This window comes from Myxine glutinosa, chromosome 10 (genome assembly GCF_964187855.1).
Source record: "Myxine glutinosa chromosome 10, kmMyxGlut1.1, whole genome shotgun sequence".
NCBI classification, from domain to species: domain Eukaryota; kingdom Metazoa; phylum Chordata; class Myxini; order Myxiniformes; family Myxinidae; genus Myxine; species Myxine glutinosa.
Window position 1 is genome coordinate 4,737,762 of NC_136270.1, and position 22,349 is coordinate 4,760,110.

The window sequence follows — 22,349 nt, forward strand, 5'->3', positions numbered from 1 at the left end:
ACATGGTACATGCAAATCATTGCTTGAGAATTCAGCTGGCTGAACCACTGTGTAGGATTCAGGAAGTTGTGGTACAGTAGTGTCTGTAGGATCCAGCTCGATAGAGGGTCGCTGTACTCCTTGGTTGTCCCAAGACAGGTGGTTTGTCACGCTGATTGCTGTCCCATGGAACTCATCATGGGAGAAGTTACCTTGGTTGCTGCTATCCAAGTTGTCCACATCAAAGGTCACGAAGACCCCACTACGGATGTTTGTGGGCAGCACAACTCCATCGTGGACAAACTGTTTGACGTGTGCTCGTGCCATGGATCGCCTGATCTCCAAGACACGACTGTAAAACTGCAAAACTGGACCGTAGTTTCTTAGGTGAGTTTTGGTCACTAGAATCCTCTTTTTCAGTGAACCTTCTCAGGCGAGAGTTACTGCAGTAGGTTCTGCAAACTTTGTGATATTTGGCATTGTGTGTCTGAAGCGTCGTAGCAATGCCCTGGCCCTCATCAAGCTGAGCCCATGACACTTTCAAACAAGAAGGCATGACACCAATGGCTTTAAAACCATTCAGATCTTTCTCAATTGAAGCAAGGCCCTCTTCCGTTGGCGTCTGCAACCGTTCATCCTTTTCTTCTTGGCAGACACAGCAAAGCTCCCAGTTGATGGCATCCATCCTTGCCATCCATCACCAGTACAGCTAGGACTTCTATTCTCTATTCTTCTATTCTATTCTTCTATTCCCACAGCAGAACGACAGGCACCTGAAATAAAATTAAAAAAATAAAATTTAAATAAAAAAATTAAAATTTAAAAAAATTGTCAAACATAAATATAAAAAAATGTAAAATTTCCTGTCAAGGCTACTGTCAAACAGACATCAATCAGATTTAGAATCAGTGAGGTCCAAAACCCTAGAAAAGTGCTTTTAATTGTAATTATGTGACTTTTGGTTGGCTAGTAACGGAAAAGTCAGTTTTTGAGTGGCGGCCATTTTGAAGTGTCAAATATGGCGCTCCCATTGAGAATTGGCTTTGGCTCCCGGCAGATTTGAATTCAGCATGTCAAAAACTACAAGTGTGCCAAATGTCATGCTTGTAGACAAATCTGCACAATCTTTCCCCTAACAGACCAGACTAATTTTCAAATGGCAGAAATCGATTGAGGTTTTTATTTCACAGTTTGATAAATTACAATTTTCAAATGGTCGATATCAATTGAGGTTTTTATTTCATATCTTACAGTTATATAAATTACAATTTTCAAATATTAGATATCGATTGAGATTTTCATTTCATAGTTTACAGTTTTAGAAATTACAAATTAGCAAATGCTGGATATCGATTGAGGTTTTTATTTCACAGTTTACAGTTATATAAATTACAATTTTCAAATGTGAGATATCGATTGAGGTTTTTATTTCACAGTTTACAGTCACAGAAATTACAATTTTTCAAATGCTAGATATCGATTGAGGTTTTTATTTCAAAGTTTACAGTTATATAAATTACAATTTTCAAATGTTAGATATCGATTGAGGTTTTTATTTCACAGTGTACACTTATAGGAATTACAATTTTCAAATGCTAGATATTGATTGAGGTTTTTATTTCACAGTTTACAATTATAGAAATGACAATTTTCAAATGTGAGATATCGATTGAGGTTGTTTTTTTTTTGTTTTGTTTTTTAATACTGAATCGAGGCTCGTGAAAGAGCTGACAACCACGAGGGAAAGACAGCACAGGGGGAAACATTCATTAAAACACATTCAACAAAAAGACATCCAGGAACACAGTACAGGGGGACCACGAGGGAAAGACAGTACAGGGGGACCGCGAGGGAAAGACAGTACAGGGGGACCGCGAGGGAAAGACAGTACAGAGGGGCCGCGAGGGAAAGACAGCACAGGGGGACTGCGAGGGAAAGACAGTACAGGGGGACCGTGAGGGAAAGACAGTACAGGGGGGCTGCGAGGGAAAGACAGTACAGGGGGGCCGCGAGGGAAAGAGTACAGGGGGAAACATTCATTAAAACACATTCAACAAAAAGACATCCAGGAACACAGCACAGGGGGACCGCGAGGGAAAGACAGTACAGGGGGGCCGCGAGGGAAAGACAGTACAGGGGGACCGTGAGGGAAAGACAGTACAGGGGGACCGCGAGGGAAAGACAGTATAGGGGGACCGTGAGGGAAAGACAGCACAGGGGGACCGCGAGGGAAAGACAGTACAGGGGGACCGTGAGGGAAAGACAGTACAGGGGGACCATGAGGGAAAGACAGTACAGGGGGACCGTGAGGGAAAGGAAGTTAGGGGGACCGCGAGGGAAAGACAGTACAGGGGGAAACATTCATTAAAACACATTCAACAAAAAGACATCCAGGAACACAGTACAGGGGGACCACGAGGGAAAGACAGTACAGGGGGAAACATTCATTAAAACACATTCAACAAAAAGACATCCAGGAACACAGTACAGGGGGACCACGAGGGAAAGACAGTACAGGGGGACCGCGAGGGAAAGACAGTACAGAGGGGCTGCGAGGGAAAGACAGCACAGGGGGACCGAGAGGGAAAGACAGTTTTATTTCATAGTTCACAGTTATATAAATAACAATTTTCAAATGTTATAATAATAATAATAATTCATTTATTTTGTATAGCGCTTTTCAAGTAGCCCAAAGGCGCTTTGACAGAGTGGAAGACATAATGCATAACAATACATGAAAACCACAATTGCAAAAAGACAAGAATCAATAGGGAAATATTTAAAGCAAAAGGAGGGAGAAGGAGAAGAGATAGTCAGGGGTTAAATGCTGTGGGTTGAATGTTGAATGCAGTGTTGAACAGGTGGGTCTTTAGTGATGTTTTGAATGTGGTGAGTGAGGAGGAGTCTCTGATGGTGTGAGGTAATGAGTTCCAGAGGGTGGGAGCAGCGATGGAGAAGGCCCTGTCCCCCCAGGATCTGAATTTGGTCCGGATGGAGGGGGTCAGGAGGTTGGTACCAGCAGAGCGGAGGTTGCGGGTGGGAGTGTGTCTGGAGAGGAGGTCAGCCAGGTAGGATGGGGCCAGGTTATGGAGGGCTTTGTATGTCAAGAGGAGGATTTTGTACTGGATTCTCTGGGGGATGGGGAGCCAGTGAAGCTTGTAAAGGACGGGGTGATGTGGTCACGGGTCCGGGAATGGGTGAGTAGACGGGCAGCGGAGTTCTGAATGTATTGGAGTTTATTGGTGATTTTTTAGGGTGAACCATAGAGGAGGCTATTGCAGTAGTCCAGACGGGAGGTGATGAAGGCGTGGATGAGGGTTTCTGCAGCCGTGGAGGAGAGGGATGAGCGGAGACGGGCAATGTTTTTCAGGTGAAAGAAGGCTGACTATGTGATCTGTTTAGTGTATTTGTCGAAGGAGAGGGTTTAGTCAAAGATGACGCCAAGATTCCGGATGTGAGGGGAGGTGGATACTGGGATACCGTCGATGTTGAGGGCAAAGTTATGGGTGGATTTTGTGAGCGTTTTTGGGCCAATGATGATTATTTCAGATTTATCACAGTTAAGCTTGAAGAAGTTGATTTGAAGCCAGGATTTTATTTCAGTGATGCAGTTTGTCAGGATAGAGTGGGTTGCGGTGGAGATGGACTTGGTGGAGATGAAAAGCTGGATGTCATCGGCGAAGCAGTGGAATTGGAGACCATGCGGCGGATCAAGTGACCGAGGGGGGACAGGTAAAGGATGAAGAGGAGGGGGCCAAGAACTGAACCTTGGGGGACACCTTGGGGGAGGGGAGCAGTGGGGGATTTGCAGTTATTGATGGAGATGAACTGGCGTCTGTCAGAGAGGTATGATTTAATCCAAGAGAGGGCAGTGCCGGTAACGTTAAAGGTGGATTCAAGTCGGGTGAGGAGGATGGTGTGATCGATGGTGTCAAAGGCAGCGCTGAGGTCGAGGACGATGAGAATGTTGAGGTTGCCAGCATCAGAGGAGAGGAGAAGGTCGTTGGTGATTTTGAGGAGAGCAGTTTCAGTACTGTGGTTGGAGCGGAATCCGGATTGGAATGTTTCATACAGGTTATTGGCAGAGAGGTGATGTTTGAGTTGAGTGGCTACAGCGCGTTCCAAAACTTTTGACAGAAAGGGTAGGTTGGAGATGGGTCTGAAGTTGTTTAGGGTGTCAGGGTTTAGTCCAGGTTTTTTTAGAATGGGGGTAACAGCAGCGATTTTGAGGGAAGGTGGGACGATGCCTGTAGACAGGGAGGAGTTTATTGTTGCAATGATAAGTGGAGAGAGAGCAGGGAGGGAGGCCTTGACAAAGCTGGAGGGGATGGGGTCAAGAGTGCAGGTGGCAGTTTTCATTCCTATGAGGAGTTCAGAGAGGTCAGTAGGGGAGATTGGGGAGAACCGAGACAGGGGATGGCAGGACAAGGGGGGGCAGATGGTTGGAGGGGGAGCGGGTGCGGCGGTGGCCAAGCTGTTGTAGATGTTGTCAATTTTGCGTTGGAAGAAAGAGAGGAAGGAGATGCAGTTGTCTACTGTGAATGACTGGGTGGTGGTGTTCAGGGGGCGGAGGAGTTTGTTTATTGTCGAGAAGAGTGCTTTTGGGTTTCCGGAGCCAGAGTGGATAATTTGAGAGTAGTAGGCGGAGCGGGTTTGTTAGTTAATGTTAGTTATCGATTGAGGTTTTTGTTTCATAGTTTACGGTTATAGAAATTGCAATTTTCAAATGTTAGATGTCGATTGAGGTTTTTATTTCACAGTTTACAGTTTTATAAATTACAATTTTCGAATGTTAGATATCGATTGAGATTTTTATTTCACAGTTTACAGCTCTAGAAATTACAGTTTTCAAATATTAGTTATCGATAGAGGATTTTATTTCCCATTCTACAATTATATAAATTACAATTTTCAAATGGTAGATATCCATTGTGGTTTTTATTTCACAGTATAGAGTTATACAAATTACAATATTCAAATGGTAGACATGGATAGATGTTTTTTATTTCACAGTTTACAGTTATAGAAATTACAATTTTCAAATGGTAGATATTGATTGAGGTTTTTATGTCACAGATTACAGTTATAGAAATTACAATTTTCAAATGTTAGATATCGATTGAGGTTTTTATTTCACAGTTTACAATTATAGAAATTACAATTTTCAAATGTTAGATATCGATTGAGGTTTTTATTTCACAGTTTACAGTTATAGAAATTTCCCAGTGTGTACCCTGGATTAGAATAGGTACACCGTATCCCTGCGTGTCGTAAAGACGACTAAGAGGGTTGGCGTCAGGAAGGGCATCCGGCCATAAAAACATTGCCTCAAAAAAGAGAACCATGACAATAACAACTACATATGGGCAGGGTTCAGCCCGAAGTGGAGATCGGTTTCTGAGGTTTGGGACATGGAATGTAGGGACAATGACAGGGAGATCAGGAGAAGTGGTGGAAGTATTGGTCAGAAGAAGAGTGGACATATGTTGTGTGCAAGAGACGAGATGGAAGGGAAGTGGTGTGAGAATGGTGAAGGGTAGGCAGGGACAGAAATACAAGTTTGTGTGGCAAGGGCGCCTGGAGAGTGTGAATGGTGTTGGTGTCATGTTTTCTGAGGAGTTTGTAGACAGTGTGGTGAGTGTGACTAGAGTGAGTGATAGGTTGATGATGGTGAAAATGATGATTGGAAAGCTCTTGGTGAACGTCATCTCGGGATATGCTCCGCAGGTTGGTCGGAGCAATGAAGAGAAGGACAAGTTCTGGTGTGCGATAGAGAAGCTGATGGAAAACGTGAAAGATGAGGAAGTTGTTGTGGTAGGAGGAGACCTAAATGGACATGTGGGAAGGAGTATGGATGGTTTTGAGGGAGTTCATGGGGGTTACGGATATGGTGTGAGAAATGGAGAAGGTGAAAGGATTTTGGAGTTTGCTGATTTGTTGATTTGTAATACTCAGTTCCAGAAAGAGGATAATAAGCTTGTTACATACACGTCAGGTGGGTCGACGACAACCATTGACTACCTAATGGTGCGTAGGTGAGATAGGGGGCACCTCCGGGACACAAAGGTGATCCCGGGGGAGGAGGCTGTTTCACAGCACCACTTGGTTGTCTGCGACATAAGGGTGAAAGGTGCGAGGAGAGCTCGGCGGGTGAAGTACCAACCGAGAATGAAGGTGTGGAGGTTGAAAGAGGTGACAGTAAGGGAGGCATTAAAAGAGAAGCTGAGTAAGGTAGAGGATGATATGGTTGAGCTTGAAAGTGGTTGGCTGTCAATGAAAGCTAGTCTATTGGGAGCCGTTGGTGAGGTATGTGGATGGACAAAAGGACCACCGAGGCACTCGTAAACATGGTGGTGGGATGATGAAGTTGGAAAGAGGATTGACGAGAAGAGGAAGAAGTTCAAGGAGTGGCAGAAGGCGAAGGGTACGGGAGCAGAAACAGCAGAGCATGAAAGTTATAAGGCAGCCAAGAAGGCTGCAAAGAAAGAGGTAGCAAAGGCGCAAGAGGCATGTAGGAAAATGTTCGGAGAACGCTTGGATTCGGAAGAGGGTCAAAGAGCAGCAGTATTCAGGATTGCAAAGCAGATAGCGAAAGAGAGGTGTGATGTGATGCGGGTGAGTTGCTTGAAGGATGAAGTGGGACAAATCGTTGTGGACCCAGATGGAATTAAAGGAAGATGGAAAAGATATATGGAAATGCTGTTGAATGCAGAGAATGAATGGGATGGCAACATAGATAGTAACCCAGTTTTAGGACCGGCAGAGAAGATAACTGAGGAGGAAGTTGAGGAAGCGATAAAAGCAATGAAGAGTAGAAAAGCGGGAGGGCCGATGGGTGTTGTGGGAGATATGTTGAAGGCAGCAGGAAGTTGGGGTGTGAAGAGAATGACAGAGATCTGTAATCTGGTGGTGAAAGAAGGCCGCATTCCAGTGGTTGGGAACTGAGTACCCTCGTCCCTCGATACAAGGGGAAAGGTGACCCTCTGGAGTGTGGCTCGTACCAAGCGATAAAGTTATTGGAGCACGGAATGAAGGTATTGGAAAGGGTGTTGGAGAGGAGGATAAGGAAGAAAGTGAAGATCGACGAAATGCAGTTTGGATTCATGCCAGGAAGAGGAACGACAGACGTGCTTTTTATTGTGAGGCAGTTGCAGGAGAAGTACATGGAGAAGAGGAAGAAGTTGCTTCTTGGGTTTGTTGATCTGGAGAAAGCATTCGATAGGGTTCCACACAAAGTATTGACATGGGCATTGAGGAAGTTAGGACTGGAGGAATGGTTGATCAGAGTAGTGATGGCAATGTACAAAATAGCGCGCACAGCTGTAAGGACGAAGGACGGGAACAGTGGTGAGTTTGAGGTGAAGGTGGGAGTGCATCAGGGGTCGGTACTAAGTCCACTACTATTTGTAGCTGTGATGGAGGTGCTGGCTCAGAACGTAAAGGAGGGTTTACCGTGGGAGTTGTTGTATGCAGATGATCTGGTGTTGATTGCGGAAAGTATGGATGGACTGAAGGAAAAGATGAACAAGTGGAAGGAATGTATGGAGACAAAAGGTCTGAAGGTGAATATCGGAAAGACGAAGGTGATGGCAAGTGGTAAAGCATGTGGTGAGGTGGAAAGAACTGGGAAGTGGCCCTGTGCTGTGTGCAGGAAGGGTGTCGGACTGTCGGAGTGAACTCCATTCAATGTACAATGTGCGCTGAGTGGGTTCATCAAAAATGTAGTGGTCTGAGAGGGTCATTAACCTGTGTGGCAGCTACATTCAAATGTAAGGTGTGCACAGAGGGAGCTGCAGATGGAGGAAATGTTGAGTTGGATCTTGGAGATGGCGTGAAGCTGGAAGGTGTGAAAACATTTTGCTACCTCGGAGACAGGCTGAATGGAGAAGGTGGATCAGACTCGGCAACGGTTGCTAGAGTGAGATGTACATGGAAGAAGTTTCGGGAACTGAGTGTCGTGCTGATGAGGAGGAGAGTGTCGTTGAAGCTGAAGGGAAAGGTGTATGCTGCATGTGTGAGAAGTGTTATGATTTATGGGAGCGAGACATGGGTAATGAACGTAGAGCAGCAACGAAGGTTGGAAAGGGTGGAAATGTGACTGGTTCGATGGATGTGCGGAGTATCGTTGAGAGAGAGGAAGACAAATGATGAATTGCGAAAGATGATGGGAATAGAGCCTGTGATTGATGCTGTGAAGAGGAACAGGTTGAGATGGTTTGGTCATGTGTTGAGGAAGGATGAAAGTGACTGGTTGAGAAGAGTGATGGAAATGAATGTAGAAGGAAGTAGAGGACGGGGAAGACCGAGAAAGACTTGGCTAAAGATGGTGGAAGAAGAAATGCGGGCAAGGGGGTTAACAAGGAGAGATGCAGAAAATAGGGCAAGATGGAGAAGATTGTCATGGGGACCGCAAGGCTAACCCCCGCTCTAGCAGGGAAAATGGCCTTAAAATTCATGTTGTTGTTGTTTGTGTTACAGTTATAGAAATTACAATATTCAAATGGTAGATATCAATTGATGTTTTTATTTCACAGTTTACAGTTATAGAAATTACACTTTCCAAATGTTAGATATCGATTGAGGTTTTTATTTAACAGTTTACAGTAACAGAAATTACAATTTTTCAAATGCTAGATATCGATTGAGGTTTTATTTCACAGTTTACAGTTATATAAATTACAATTTTCAAATGTTAGATATCGATTGAGGTTTTTATTTCACAGTGTGCAGTTATAGGAATTACAATTTTCAAATGCTAGATATTGATTGACGTTTTTATTTCACAGTTTACAATGATAGAAATTACAATTTTCAAATGTTAGATATCGATTGAGATTTTTGTTTCACATTTTACAGTTACAGAAATAACAATATTCAAATGTTAGATATCGATTGAGGTTTTTATATCACAATTTACAGTTAGAGAAATTACAATTTTCAAATGCGAGATATCGATTGAGGTTTTATTTCATAGTTCAGTTATATAAATAACAATTTTCAAATGTTAGATGTTGATTGAGGTTTTTATTTCACAGTTTGCAGTTTTAGAAATTGACAATTTTCAAATGTTAGATATCGATTGAGGTTTTTATTTCACAGTTTAGAGTTATATAAATTGCAATTTTCAAATGTTAGATGTCGATTGAGGTTTTTATTTCACAGTTTACAGTTTTAGAAATTACAATTTTCAAATGTTAGATAACGATTGAGGTTTTTATTTCACAGTTTACAGCTCTAGAAATTACAGTTTTCAAATATTATTTGTCGATAGAGGATTTTATTTCCCAATCTACAATTATATAAATTACAATTTTCAAATGGTAGATATCCATTGTGGTTTTTATTTCACAGTTTAGAGTTATACAAATTACAATATTCAAATGGCAGATTTCGATTGAGGTTTTTATTTCACAGTTTACAGTTAAAGAAATTACAATTTTCAAATGGTAGATATTGATTGAGGTTTTTATGTCACAGTTTACAGTTATAGAAATTACAATTTCCAAATGTTAGATGTCGATTGAGGTTTTTATTTAACAGTTTACAGTTATAGAAATTACAATATTCAAATGGTAGATATCGATTGAGGTTTTTATTTCACAGTTTACAGTTATAGAAATTACAATTTCCAAATGTTGGATAGCGATTGAGGTTTTTATTTAACAGTTTACAGTTATGGAAATTATAATATTCAAATGGTAGATATGGATAGAGGTTTTTATTTCACAGTTTACAGTTATATAAATTACAATTTTCAAATACTAGATATCGATTGAGGTTTTTATTTCACAGTTTACTGTTTTCGAAATTACAATTTTCAAATGTTCGATATCGATTGAGGTTTTTATTTCACAGTTTACAGTTATAGAAATAACAATATTCAAATGGTAGATATCGATTGAGGTTTTTATTTCACAGTTTACCCTAATATCAATTCACCAGATGTTTGGTACTACAGAACTTTCATATACAGGAAAACAAACACGACATAATGACAATAACACCGCAGCTTTTCGTCTTGCAATCTTCAAGGCGATTCACAGCAAACAGACCAGTAGAGATGATAACTAGTGAATTTATAAGCACGTCTAAGTAAGCTCGACATTGATTGATTCTTCAGTCTTGACGTCATTGGTGTTCTGATCGCCCATTGGTCGACTCAGTCACCACTGTCCCGGGCTCTGATTGGCTGGGGTGGAGTTGTCATCGATGATGCTGGATGCACCATTTGCATCATTACCTTGGACAGCGGTCAGGGAAATACCTTTAAACATTCCGTGTTGGAAGAGAATGAGAGAATGTACAAATTCCTTTTGATGACACAAGTAGGGTCTGTGGAATGGATGAAGGTTGCTTCTAACATACGTAGATGTAATGTACTACGACCTCGGCTCAATATCTTGAACATATCTGAATTGTACTAGTCTGCACAACTGGGGTTGGCTACAAAGTGCCGCGCAATGGCAGAAGAAGAAGAAATGGTCGACGCTCCTTGAACGTTCTTGAATGCTCATACCGGTTGAGTCCTCACTCCCAAGTTCTCTCCTCAAATCTCCAGGGGGACATGCTGTTTTATACGATCAGCCAACCTTTGGGTTGTACGTCCCATGCACGGAGCTTCACATCGGCACTTAAATTCATATATAACATTGCTGATTTGTGAGGTGGGCAGCACATCCTTGTTGACTGATGTGAGCAGATGGCGAGAGGTGACGATTACTCAAGGATGCACAGCCAGGTACGTATTTGATACCGTATGTTTGATTTGTTCTTCAAACCTTCGTGATGATTGTCCTTTCCATGGCATCCTGATATATACCGGACATTTGTCAGGACCAATCATGTGTTCCTTTGTTGTGTTGAGAAACTTGGGCACATATCTCTTAATTATATACTCCATGTAACCATTGTCACCGAGTATATTCATGATTTTGTCCATTTCAGCAGGAAGATTACAAGATCAGGAAGATTACAAGATGAGCAAATCCTCCGAGTTCTGTTCACAAGGATGTAGATCAAGGCAATTTTGTATCTCGTGGAGCTGTAGGAATCCCAGCGAGTATACTGCCCAGTGAAGAAGGTAGGCTTCTGGTACATCCATCTACCGGAAGCCACACCGCCTTGCCTGCCAAGCTCCAGAAGAGCAATCTCGCAGTACATCATTATAAAGATGTTGATTCAGATGCTGTCACTAGTGCATCAAAAACCAGAGTTACCGACCTGGTTTCGCCCTTAATGGGGCATCATTCGGGAAATGCAGTGAGCTTCCCATGGTATATATATATATATATATATATATATATATATATATATATATATATATATATATATATATATATATATATATATATATATATATATATATATATATATTATATATATATATATATATATATATATATATATATATATATATATATATATATATATATATTATATATATATATATATATATATATATATATATATATATTATATATATATATATATATATATATATATATATATATATATATATATATATATATATATATAATATATACTGTATATATATATATATATATATGTCAGCCATTGGGGTTTAAACCCCATGACTCAATTGATCATAAACATCTGAAATTATATATCGTGCTTCTGAAAACTGATTTGAACTCAGCTGCAGGCAGAGGCGGGGGGACAAAATGTGCTTTCGAGACTCGAGGTACAGAGTGGATCCTTAGCCCAGTAAACAAGTCCTTGAATGTATGTGCCAAACAGTAGATAAAATGCTCGCGACCCACGTACAGGGAAAACATGTCGCCAAACGCCTTCTTCACAAAGGGAATAATTAATTATATATCTTTGTAGTTTCTAGTATGTCTCCTAAATCAAGGATATAACCAACCTTGGAAAGAAATATAGACATTACATATCCTTGATTGTTATTGTATTCAGCACGTGTATCCAATCATTCATCTACCATTTAGCCTAGTGTATGAGAATATTTTCTTCGGCCTGCGCTCGGGTCTGATATGTTTAGATAAAGAGCCAAAAAGGCTCAGCCTATCCCATGCTTACATCTTTTTGTCTAAGTTTGGCCTTCTTCAGGAAGGGACGAGGGAAGGTGGGTCTCTATGGCCCAGGTTTTGCTATGTCTTTAGCGCAGATTCTTGTCTGATATTTTGCTATAAATGAAATGCCTTTTTACTTATTTTTCAGCGAGTGTCTTGAGGAATTGCCCGCTGCGTGTTAGGCGGTGCATTCTCGAGCCTTGCTCCACACTGTGTGTTTGTAATCGATTTCATTAAACATTGTTGCTCAGATCTTCTTCTTCTTCCTTCCCTTGAGGTCTTCGACCGACAATTTTGGTGTCAGGAGTGGGATCATCCAAGTGTGCAGACGAGGTGGACCCTCACGTTCCAGGTTGGGGAGGAGGCCTGCCGGCACCTAATTTGGGTAAGCAATTTTTGCACATCGAAATTGAAGCCTCCTGCCTTACTTTGGACGTGTGGACCTCTGTCGGCTGCACTACCTGGCTTGCATTCCGAACCATATTTAGTTTAAACCAGAGCAGCAGTGGGTAACGAATCGATTATACAGGGCGCCCGAGATAAGGAGGGATATCCCTCAGGTAAGCTTCCTGCGTGGGAAGCAGGTAGACCCATATGTGGGTGATAGATAATAGGTGTTAAGTTACTCCGGCGTGAGAACTGCGTTTAAGGTTAGGGATCGGGGGGCGACCCGATCTTAGGACTACCAGGAGGGACTAGCCCAAGAAAGGTAGGACGATGAGTATTTTAAGTTAAGCTACGCACTGGATGTGTTGGAGTGAGCACAGGTATGTTGTGTGCTGAGTGGAAGCGATGCTGCATTGTCGAGCATGCTTCCAAGGAAGACTTTGGGATGCTAGAGTTGGAAGCGTTTTTGTTTTGTATCTCAAGGGAGATATTGGTTATTTCTTATATGTGGAAATAGAAAATGTTTATGTGATTTTTGGAGAATAAAGGGTCAGTCACATGGTATTTGTGTATAAGGGAATGAATGATCTGTCATTGCAGCGTGTATTTGTGTTTATTGTGTGAGTCATTGAAGTGTGTCATGGATTGACAAGGGGTTCCCCAAATTGCCTACAGGCGTTGGGCAATCCGGATGAGTAAAATTGGCAGGAAATAATGAGTATGTTATGGAGAGCATGTGTAGACAGGGCTTTAAAACAAGTGTTCAATTACATCCCCACATTAACGGCTCTCCAAATGTAGTAAGGGAGAATGGGAGTGAAAGTCAAAAATGATAGGCTGTCAACCGACTGGGTGTTTATTCAACGGCATGGCCGGGGCTTGTATTTGGCCGACTTGGGATGGCAGAATGCGTTGAATGAAGGCAAGAATGACATGTGATGCTGACGTGAGTCCAATCGGAAGGATGGATGGTTATGGTTTCACCCGGTCTGTTTATCTGTCTGTCTGTCCGGACACAGAGCTCTTGGGGAGAGCCAGAATGGGTTGGGGTGACCAAGATGAATGTGGACAATATATTAATTGTTTGCCATTGTGAAAATTTGCCCTCGATTTGGGACGAAGACATATGGCATTTGCTGACCGGCTCAGGTCGGCTGGTTTCCTCAGCTCTGGAGGATCAGAGCGGGTGTATATTTCAAGCTGATACTCCTATGACAAATGTTGATACTCCTATGTGATGCGGGGTATGTGTGTGGTGATGCAGTCTGGGGCCTCGGGATTTGCCCCTGCCTATTTGCCAGTCTGTCTGTCTGTCACATTTGACCCTCAGAAAAGGTTTTGTGAAAGGGGTTACACTTGATGGGCCAACTTATAGACAGGAACATGGAATTTGTACAGAATGCAGGCGATAACCCACCTGTGTCTATCTCTGTGTGTGTGTGTCCGTATTTGTCTGGCTTTCTGGCTGTCCATGGAGTCATGTCTCTGAACACTGATTTTGAGGGAGTTGCAGGCGTGATGGAGTTGCAGGTGCGGACCAAAGCGGTGTCCGCGGTATCTACTGGGGGGGGGAACAATGAATGTAAAGTTGTGTATTTCGTTTAAAAACGTTGTGTTAGATTGCTACATGCAGAATGACCCCAATCGAGAAGGTGATTGGGGGCTGGTGAAGATTGGATCACGGCTCTGCAGACGAGGTGAACAGAACTCCACCAGGTATGTGGGAATCACGTCAATTAAATTATTGCTCAAAGGGAGGTGATAGAGCAAAATGAAGAAGATTGTCATGTGGACCGCAAGGCTAACCTCCGCTCTTGCAGGGAAATGGCATTGGGAGGCTAGTTATTTTTCAGATAATTTTTCCAGTGGGTTTATACTGGTGTGAAATTCGCGTATCTAGGAAGGAAGGGAAAAAAAATGTCCAGGTATTGATAGGATAACAGTGAAATTTTGAAGTGAAGTGAAGGATAACAGTGAAGTGTTAGTGTGTTCGTTGCGATTTTTGGGAATGGCAGGATACTGTCGTACATGGATAATTGACTATGCGTTACTAGCAAAACCTCTGTATGAGGCGACGAAAAACGACCAGCCACGGATGGTGAACTGGACGGACAATCGAATACGCTGCTACGAAGGACTCAAACGAGCCCTGATAACGGCCCCAACCTTGGGCCTTCCCGACTATAAAAAGGCCTTCACACTTTTCACCCATGCAGTAGGGGGATTCGCACAATCCGTGTTAACTCAGACTCATGGAGATAGGGAACGTCCGGTAGCCTATTTCAGCAAAAAGCTTGATGCGGTAGAACAAGGCTTTCCGCCGTGTTTACAAGCCGTGGCGGCTGCCCGATACGCAGTTGAGCGGACGGCCGGCATAGTAATGGGACATCCTGTCCTTTTACAGGTACCGCATTGCGTCCATACGCTACTACAACAGCGAAACACGCAGCATCTCACAGCCACTCGACTGATGCAATACGAAACGGCATTAATTATGGCACCCAACGTGACGGTGATGCGGTGTACCGTTCTTAACCCAGCGACACTTTTGCCAACAAAGGAGGAGGGAATCCCGCACGTTTGTACGGACGTGGTGCAGTTAATATCAACAGTAAGGCCTGACTTACAGGACACTCCGCTACAGGAAGCCGATCATACCTATTACGTCGATGGTTCAGCCAAACGGGCTTGGGACGGATCCCTGTTATCTGGGTACGCAGTATGCTCGGATACGGAGACGGTCGAAAGCGGCCGCCTCCCGCCCACCTGGTCAGCACAACAAGCTGAACTGTACGCACTCACGAGAGCGTGCGAAGTAAGCGAGGAAAAGGCAGTGACAATTTATACAGACTCGGCATACGCACACGGAGTGGTCCACGACAAAGGGGCCATATGGAAAATGAGAGGGTTCCTCACTTCAGCGGGAGCACTCATTAAAAATGGGGACTTAGTGCGTAATCTGCTTCATAGTATTATGCTTCCACGTGAAATAGCTGTAGTTAAATGCCGAGGTCACCAGCGTACAGACGACGCTGTGGCCCGTGGAAACGCCAGAGCCGACGAAGCAGCAGCACAAGCGGCAAACCAACAGATTGGGTATAATATGCCAGTAGTTACGCGCAAACAGGGCGCTAAAGCGACCGCCCAGACAGACGTTCCGACATCCGCACCTACAGAGTTCGATGTAATACAATTACAAGCCGCGCCTCAAACGTAGAACATCAAGATTGGATTAAATTGGGAGCTCAGCGCCCCGCGGAAGGACAAATGTGGACGATTAATGACAAACCCGTGGCACCGCGAGCTTTATTGCCATGGTTGGCACGCATGGCGCATCAAAATGGCCATGTGTGCCATAGGGGGGTGATGAGGCAGGTCACTTCCACCTGGGCAGCACCAGGCCTTTCGGCTGCGGTTACCATGGTCTGTCGCTCGTGCGCTATATGTCAACGGCATAATAGGGGGGCACCCCCCAGACGCCGCCACAACGTGGGTCACCCGGCTTCCGTCGGGCCGTTCTGTCATATCCAGTTCGATTTTTTCAATTTACCGCCTTGTATGTCCTTTAAGCATGTATTGGTAGTGGTGGACATGTTCACCAAGTGGGTGGAGGCCTACCCATGCGTCAGGGCTGACGCTATAACGGTGGCCAAGTGCCTTTTGCGGCACTTTATATGTCGATTCGGTGTCCCGCAGAAAGTGTCATCCGATCAGGGCGGGCACTTCACAGGTGACGTCATTAAAGCCGTGTTAAAGGCCTTGGGAGTGATACAGTCGTTCCACTGTGTTTACTGCCCGCAATCGGCGGGACTTGTAGAACGAACGAATGGCACACTGAAAGGTAAGTTGGCAAAGATTTGCGACGAGACAGGCCTCAAGTGGCCGGAGGCCCTTCCGCTAGCGTTAATGAGCGTGCGCTCCACTCCAGGGCGCACCACTGGTCTCTCTCCGCACGAGATATTAATGGGTCGGCCCATGAGTTTGCCGGTATCGGCGCCAGTGGATATGGCAGCCCTTGAATTATCTATCATGGATGACATGCTTCTAAAGTTTTGCATAGGTCTATCCCATGTGGCGCGCAGCATACATGAACGTGTTCGGGAGGCCCTGCCGGAGCCAGCAAGCAAGCCTATCCACACCTTCGAGGCAGGAGATTACGTGCTGGTGAAGCATTTCACCCGTAAGACTGCGCTCGAACCAAGGTGGACGGGGCCATACCAAGTTCTTCTGATCACACCAACAGCGGTGTTTTGTGAGGGCAAGTCGTCCTGGGTACATGCCACACATTGATGGACAATGAAGAAACCGCCGTCGGAAGACCATGATCTTGACCACAAAGGCCGTCGACCTGAATGGGTCCTTCAACAAGGCAGATGTGACCGGCGCTTCAGAATTTTGTATTGATTTTTGTGATGACTGTGATACTTGTGTTGAAAAATCCCTTGTGGGAACTGGCTGATGCCTGTATTGATGTTTGTGATGACTGTGATACTTGTGTGGAAAACCCCTTGCGTGTACTGGCTAACGCCTCTTATGTATTATGAATGATTGGCTAATAGATAGTCTCGCATTAGTAATGGAACGAATTGGAAACGAAACCCGAATCGCAGAACTACAATTGGAAAACGAATTAGTGCATATGCGAACGATGGTGATGCAGAATCGAGTGGCTTTGGATATGTTGTTAGCAGAAAAGGGAGGAGTATGTGGGGTTATTGATGGAAAATGCTGCACATATATCCCAGATCACTCGGGAGGCATAGAGGCCTCAATCAGTCGGCTTAAGGCCGCGACCCAGGATCTCACGGATAGCCGAAATGGAAGGGAAGAAGCCAATAATGTATGGTCCAGCATATCAGCCTGGTGCAGAGGATGGACAGGGGTCATTGTAAAATGGCTATTGACAGGCCTGGCCATAATCGTGGGAATCGTACTCACCGTAGTTATAATGAAATCCCTAATCATGATTTGTGTGAGAAAATGTTTCACAGGATGGACCCCATCCACCACCAACAACGGGATGTTACTTTCACTATATGGGAAGGATCCAAAGGCCATTGGTGAACCAGCCAACTCTATCGTCTCGGACCCCCACGATTGGGTTGATGGCCTCGACGTTTCGTGGCAAGAGGATGTGGCTTTGGGGATCTATGATTCCTGGCTTGAAATCGATGAACCTATTGATGCTTGGGATTCTGATAATGATTATGATTTTAGTTGGGATGATTATACCTGTGATTTAGAAAGTGTAGGTTCTTTTAAAGGTTATTGCTATTATGCCAGCAGTAAGGAGCGGATGGCAAACATGTATCCGGAAGAACCACCCTCACCACCACTTACACCACCCAGCAATCACATGTACAAAGCTTGATGGCATTGGACGTCGATTGTTTGCCCTAATTCGCGAGGACCACGCCTGCATAAGGAGGGCCCTAAATCTGGCTGGCAACTGGGTCGCACCTACGCCGTGACGAGGGTGGATTCGGAATCTGGCCGGGCGGCAGCAATCTCTTAACCAGGCGCCGTCGTCGCGAATTATGGCTAACAATTCATGCGTTGAATGTTAGACGGCCAGTTAGGGCCGATATCTTTCTTGAGCATGCGTGACGCTGTGTCGCGCCTGGCATGTGACTAATTGGGATGCTGACCACTGGGGTATACGGTGTCTTTCCAAGGAGTTGTCTTGTAAAGACAAAGGAAGGAACTGTCAGCCATTGGGGTTTAAACCCCATGACTCAATTGATCATAAACATCTGAAATTATATATCGTGCTTCTGAAAACTGATTTGAACTCAGCTGCTGACAGTTCCTTCCTTTGTCTTTACAAGACAACTCCTTGGAAAGACACCGTATACCCCAGTGGTCAGCATCCCAATTAGTCACATGCCAGGGACAAAATGTGCTTTCGAGACTCGAGGTACAGGGTGGATCCTTAGCCCAGTAAACAAGTCCTTGAATGTATGTGCCAAACAGTAGATAAAATGCTCGCGACCCACGTACAGGGAAAACATGTCGCCAAACGCCTTCTTCACAAAGGGAATAATTAATTATATATCTTTGTAGTTTCTAGTATGTCTCCTAAATCAAGGATATAACCAACCTTGGAAAGAAATATAGACATTACATATCCTTGATTGTTATTGTATTCAGCACGTGTATCCAATCATTCATCTACCATTTAGCCTAGTGTATGAGAATATTTTCTTCGGCCTGCGCTCGGGTCTGATATGTTTAGATAAAGAGCCAAAAAGGCTCAGCCTATCCCATGCTTACATCTTTTTGTCTAAGTTTGGCCTTCTTCAGGAAGGGACGAGGGAAGGTGGGTCTCTATGGCCCAGGTTTTGCTATGTCTTTAGCGCAGATTCTTGTCTGATATTTTGCTATAAATGAAATGCCTTTTTACTTATTTTTCAGCGAGTGTCTTGAGGAATTGCCCGCTGCGTGTTAGGCGGTGCATTCTCGAGCCTTGCTCCACACTGTGTGTTTGTAATCGATTTCATTAAACATTGTTGCTCAGATCTTCTTCTTCTTCCTTCCCTTGAGGTCTTCGACCGACATATATATATATATATATATAATATATACTGTATATATATATATATATATCTCTCTCTGGAAGAATGATGTAATGAGGAAGGTTTTGCATTTAAAGCCGCTGTCACACCTTGACGTTTTAGCCAGCGTATGCCGACGTATGAAAAATTTGGCGAATACGCTGGCACACGTCGAATACGTTATGGGTAAGTTTTGTATACGTTAAGAGCACGCTGGCATACGTCGTAGTACGCCGAGCTCGTCGACAAATTTTGTGCATGCACAATATTTGTCGACGTATGCCAGCGTATGACTCACACGTTCCGCATACACTGGCCATAAGTTGTAGGCACATTAGGCGATCGTTGATACACGTCGACACACGTTATTTGTAAGTTACTCATAAGTCGAAATACGTCGGGATAATGTCTAGCGTACCCGAAACTTATTTCTAACCTATGAGTAACGTGCTTTGAACCTATGTGTAACGTATCTCCAATGCATATTGACGTATTTGACGTATTTGACGTCTTCCGGACGACCACAGAACTTACTGAATGTGTTTCTAACTTACAGCTACCGTATAATGGCGTATTGGCAGCGTTTAGGGGAATTGGTATATACAAATGGGGTTCACAGGAGGAACCCATCAGTGTTCCAGACTCCATGGTGAGCAGATGTCCATGTCATCCGAGAGATGGAGGATCCAGCAAGGCTGAGACGAGAATACCTACTAGCTGTCCTCCAACATCAACATGACCTCATCGATTTGACACTGTACCAGTTGCGTGCCAATAGAGCCAGGAGAAGGAACTGGGTGAGACCATGGATCGGGAGGCGACGGCAGTTTGGCATGTATGACCAGCTCATGGTGGAACTCCGTAACGAGGACCATGCATCCTTCACCAACTTCCTGCGTATGCCCCCAGCGATGTTCGACAAGCTGCTAGCCAGAGTGGGTCCAAGGATAACCAAGCAGTACACCTTCTACAGGGAGCCGCTTGAGCCTGGCATGAAGCTGGCACTGACTTTGCGTCACCTTGCCTCTGGAAACAAGTATGCCTCGATGGAGTTCGGATGGAGGGTCCCTCACAACACCCAGTCCCTCGTGGTCAGAGAAGTCTGTCAAGCCATTATTGACGAATACGTGGATGAGGTGCTGGTTTGCCCAAGTACTCCTGATGGTTGGCGCACCATAGCTGCAAGTTCTTCCAACGATGGAACTTTCCCCATACATGTGGGGCACTTGACGGGAAGCACGTGGCCTGCCGCTGTCCTCCAAAGAGTGGGTCCCAATACTTCAACTACAAAGGATTCTACTCCATTGTTCTGATGGCGCTTGTGGATGCTGACTACAAATTCATTTGGGCAGATGTCGGCGGTACTGGATCAGCATCAGATGCGCAGATATACAATGACTGTGAGCTGAAGGAATGCGCTGAAGACGGTACCCTTGGTTTCCCTGACCCTGAGCCTCTTCCCAACGACAACCAGGACGTGCCTTACTTCTTTATCGGTGATGATGCCTTCGCCTTACGACCAACCATGATGAAGCCATACAGCCTCCGGGGTCTGACGAATGAACAACGCATCTTCAACTACAGGCTTTGCCGAGCAAGGAGGGTAGTAGAAAATGCATTCGGCATCCTGGCTAACAGATTCCAGGTTCTGCTAAGTACCATGCAGCATCACTCCTCCACTGTCAAGCTCATTGTCAAAGCATGCTTGATCCTGCACAACCTCATGAGGACCAGGTAATTCATGTTTACATAGCATATATTATACAGTATACAATGCAATTTAACTTTTAGCCTATGCTTATAAACATTATATGATTTACCTTAAATGTTATATGTATCATTATATTACTTTTTATTGTACAGCGCATTAGAATATATGTTTTTATTATAGGTGCGCTTTATAAGTAAATAAAATCAAATTCAAATTCCAGGTACCCAGGACTACAGAACCAGCAGCTTGACTGGGCAGAGAATGAGAACCGTGACCTTGTTCCAGGAGCATGGCGAGAGGGACATCACTTGGAGGATACACAGACAGCTACTGGCCCCAACACTGCCTCCAAGGACGGAAAGAAACAGAGGAATCTCCTCAAGCACTGGGTTAACTCCCCAGCTGGCGCAGTTCCGTGGCAAGATAGGATGATTTAGATATTTGTATTCCTGCATTGTTCAGGCAATAAAGGACCTCAGAGACAGTAAGATTCCTCTTGAAATGAACATCGTATAAAAAGCTTTTTTTCTATTATGCACTTTGCAATATACATGTACAATTCAACAAATAAAAAATGTTCTTTTTTGTTGACACTTCGATGTCTAGTGCGGTTATGATTTGAATCGTCGAGCGGCAGCCTTTTAATAGGCTATGCCACGTGATCGTCGGCGATACGCTGCCGCGCTATGCATAAGTTAGACTATCGTTGGGCATAAGTTGTGAACGCCGACAACACGCTAAGCATTCGTTGGTATAAGTTATCTATAAGTTATCGAAACGTTCTGTGTACGTTACTAATACGTTATGCATACGTCCAACTCGTTATGAATACGCTATTATACGCCCAAAATTGAAAAAAAAACATCGATAGTTCAGCGAACGCCAGCGTTTTAGATAAATGTTGATACGTCGGCATACGCTGGCTAAATCGTCAAGGTGTGACAGGGGCTTAAGAGGCAGTGAGACTCATTTTGGGGGCCAAGGGAGTGTGTCCAGAATAATGGATATATGCTAACAGCAAGGTTTACATTGGTAATTGAGAAGGAAATGCAGGGTTTTTTTTATGTTAGAGGAGGGCGGGGAAGCGATAAAGGAAGGAACTGATGATGTAATTGTGAATTGGTAAGGCCAGGCAAGAACATATAATTTCAGGTATGGAAAAGTTGTAATCGGAGGAGTTTTAAATAACAAGACAGAAGAGCTTGACGCCAAAGTATTGTTATGTCGGTGGGGTAACAATATGTAGAGCCAGATAGATCTGTGTAGGTAACGTGCTTCGTCTGTCGCGGTAAGGAATCTACCTTGTAATAAGTTTCATGTGTAGGCGTTTTGTCGGTTAAGAGTATATCTGTGGACATACCAAAATGTTCGTGTGATAAATAGAGTAGGGATTAAAGAGTAACACCCCTGTGTGTCACACCTGGTAGCTAAACCTTTGTCCCGTATGGCAATGCACACCAACATAGACATGTAGTTAGGTCCTTAGTGCAACACTAAATAATTCCCTTCCCTGACATGACTTTGAAAGACGAACAGGCAAGGAAACCAGGCTGGGGCACCGCCGATGATGGCTGCCGCCAATTACACCTCCGACAGGCCTAGCCACATCGAGTGCCATGCGCTATGACCACGCTACAGGAAATGAGTGTTGGGGCAGCGCGGTAGGCA

At 44.0% G+C, this 22,349-nt stretch overlaps 1 protein-coding gene across 1 annotated transcript; it reads left to right on the top strand.

Moving 5' to 3' along the window:
• Positions 1–20,157: 20,157 nt before the first annotated feature.
• On the top strand, positions 20,158–21,269 carry LOC137433644 (uncharacterized). Its single transcript, XM_068125930.2, has 2 exons — positions 20,158–20,704; positions 20,902–21,269. The coding sequence occupies exons 1-2, from the start codon at positions 20,283–20,285 to the stop codon at positions 21,116–21,118; spliced, it is 639 nt and encodes a 212-aa protein (XP_067982031.2). The 5' UTR covers positions 20,158–20,282; the 3' UTR covers positions 21,119–21,269.
• The last annotated feature ends 1,080 nt before the right edge of the window (positions 21,270–22,349 follow it).

Excerpts from the sequence above, each read along its gene's own strand:
- LOC137433644 (XM_068125930.2), top strand. The coding sequence starts at position 20,283 with ATGGCGCTTGTGGATGCTGACTACAAATTCATTTGGGCAGATGTCGGC. Across the intron at positions 20,705-20,901 it reads CACAACCTCATGAGGACCAG|GTACCCAGGACTACAGAACC; the intron begins GTAATTCATGTT and ends TTCAAATTCCAG.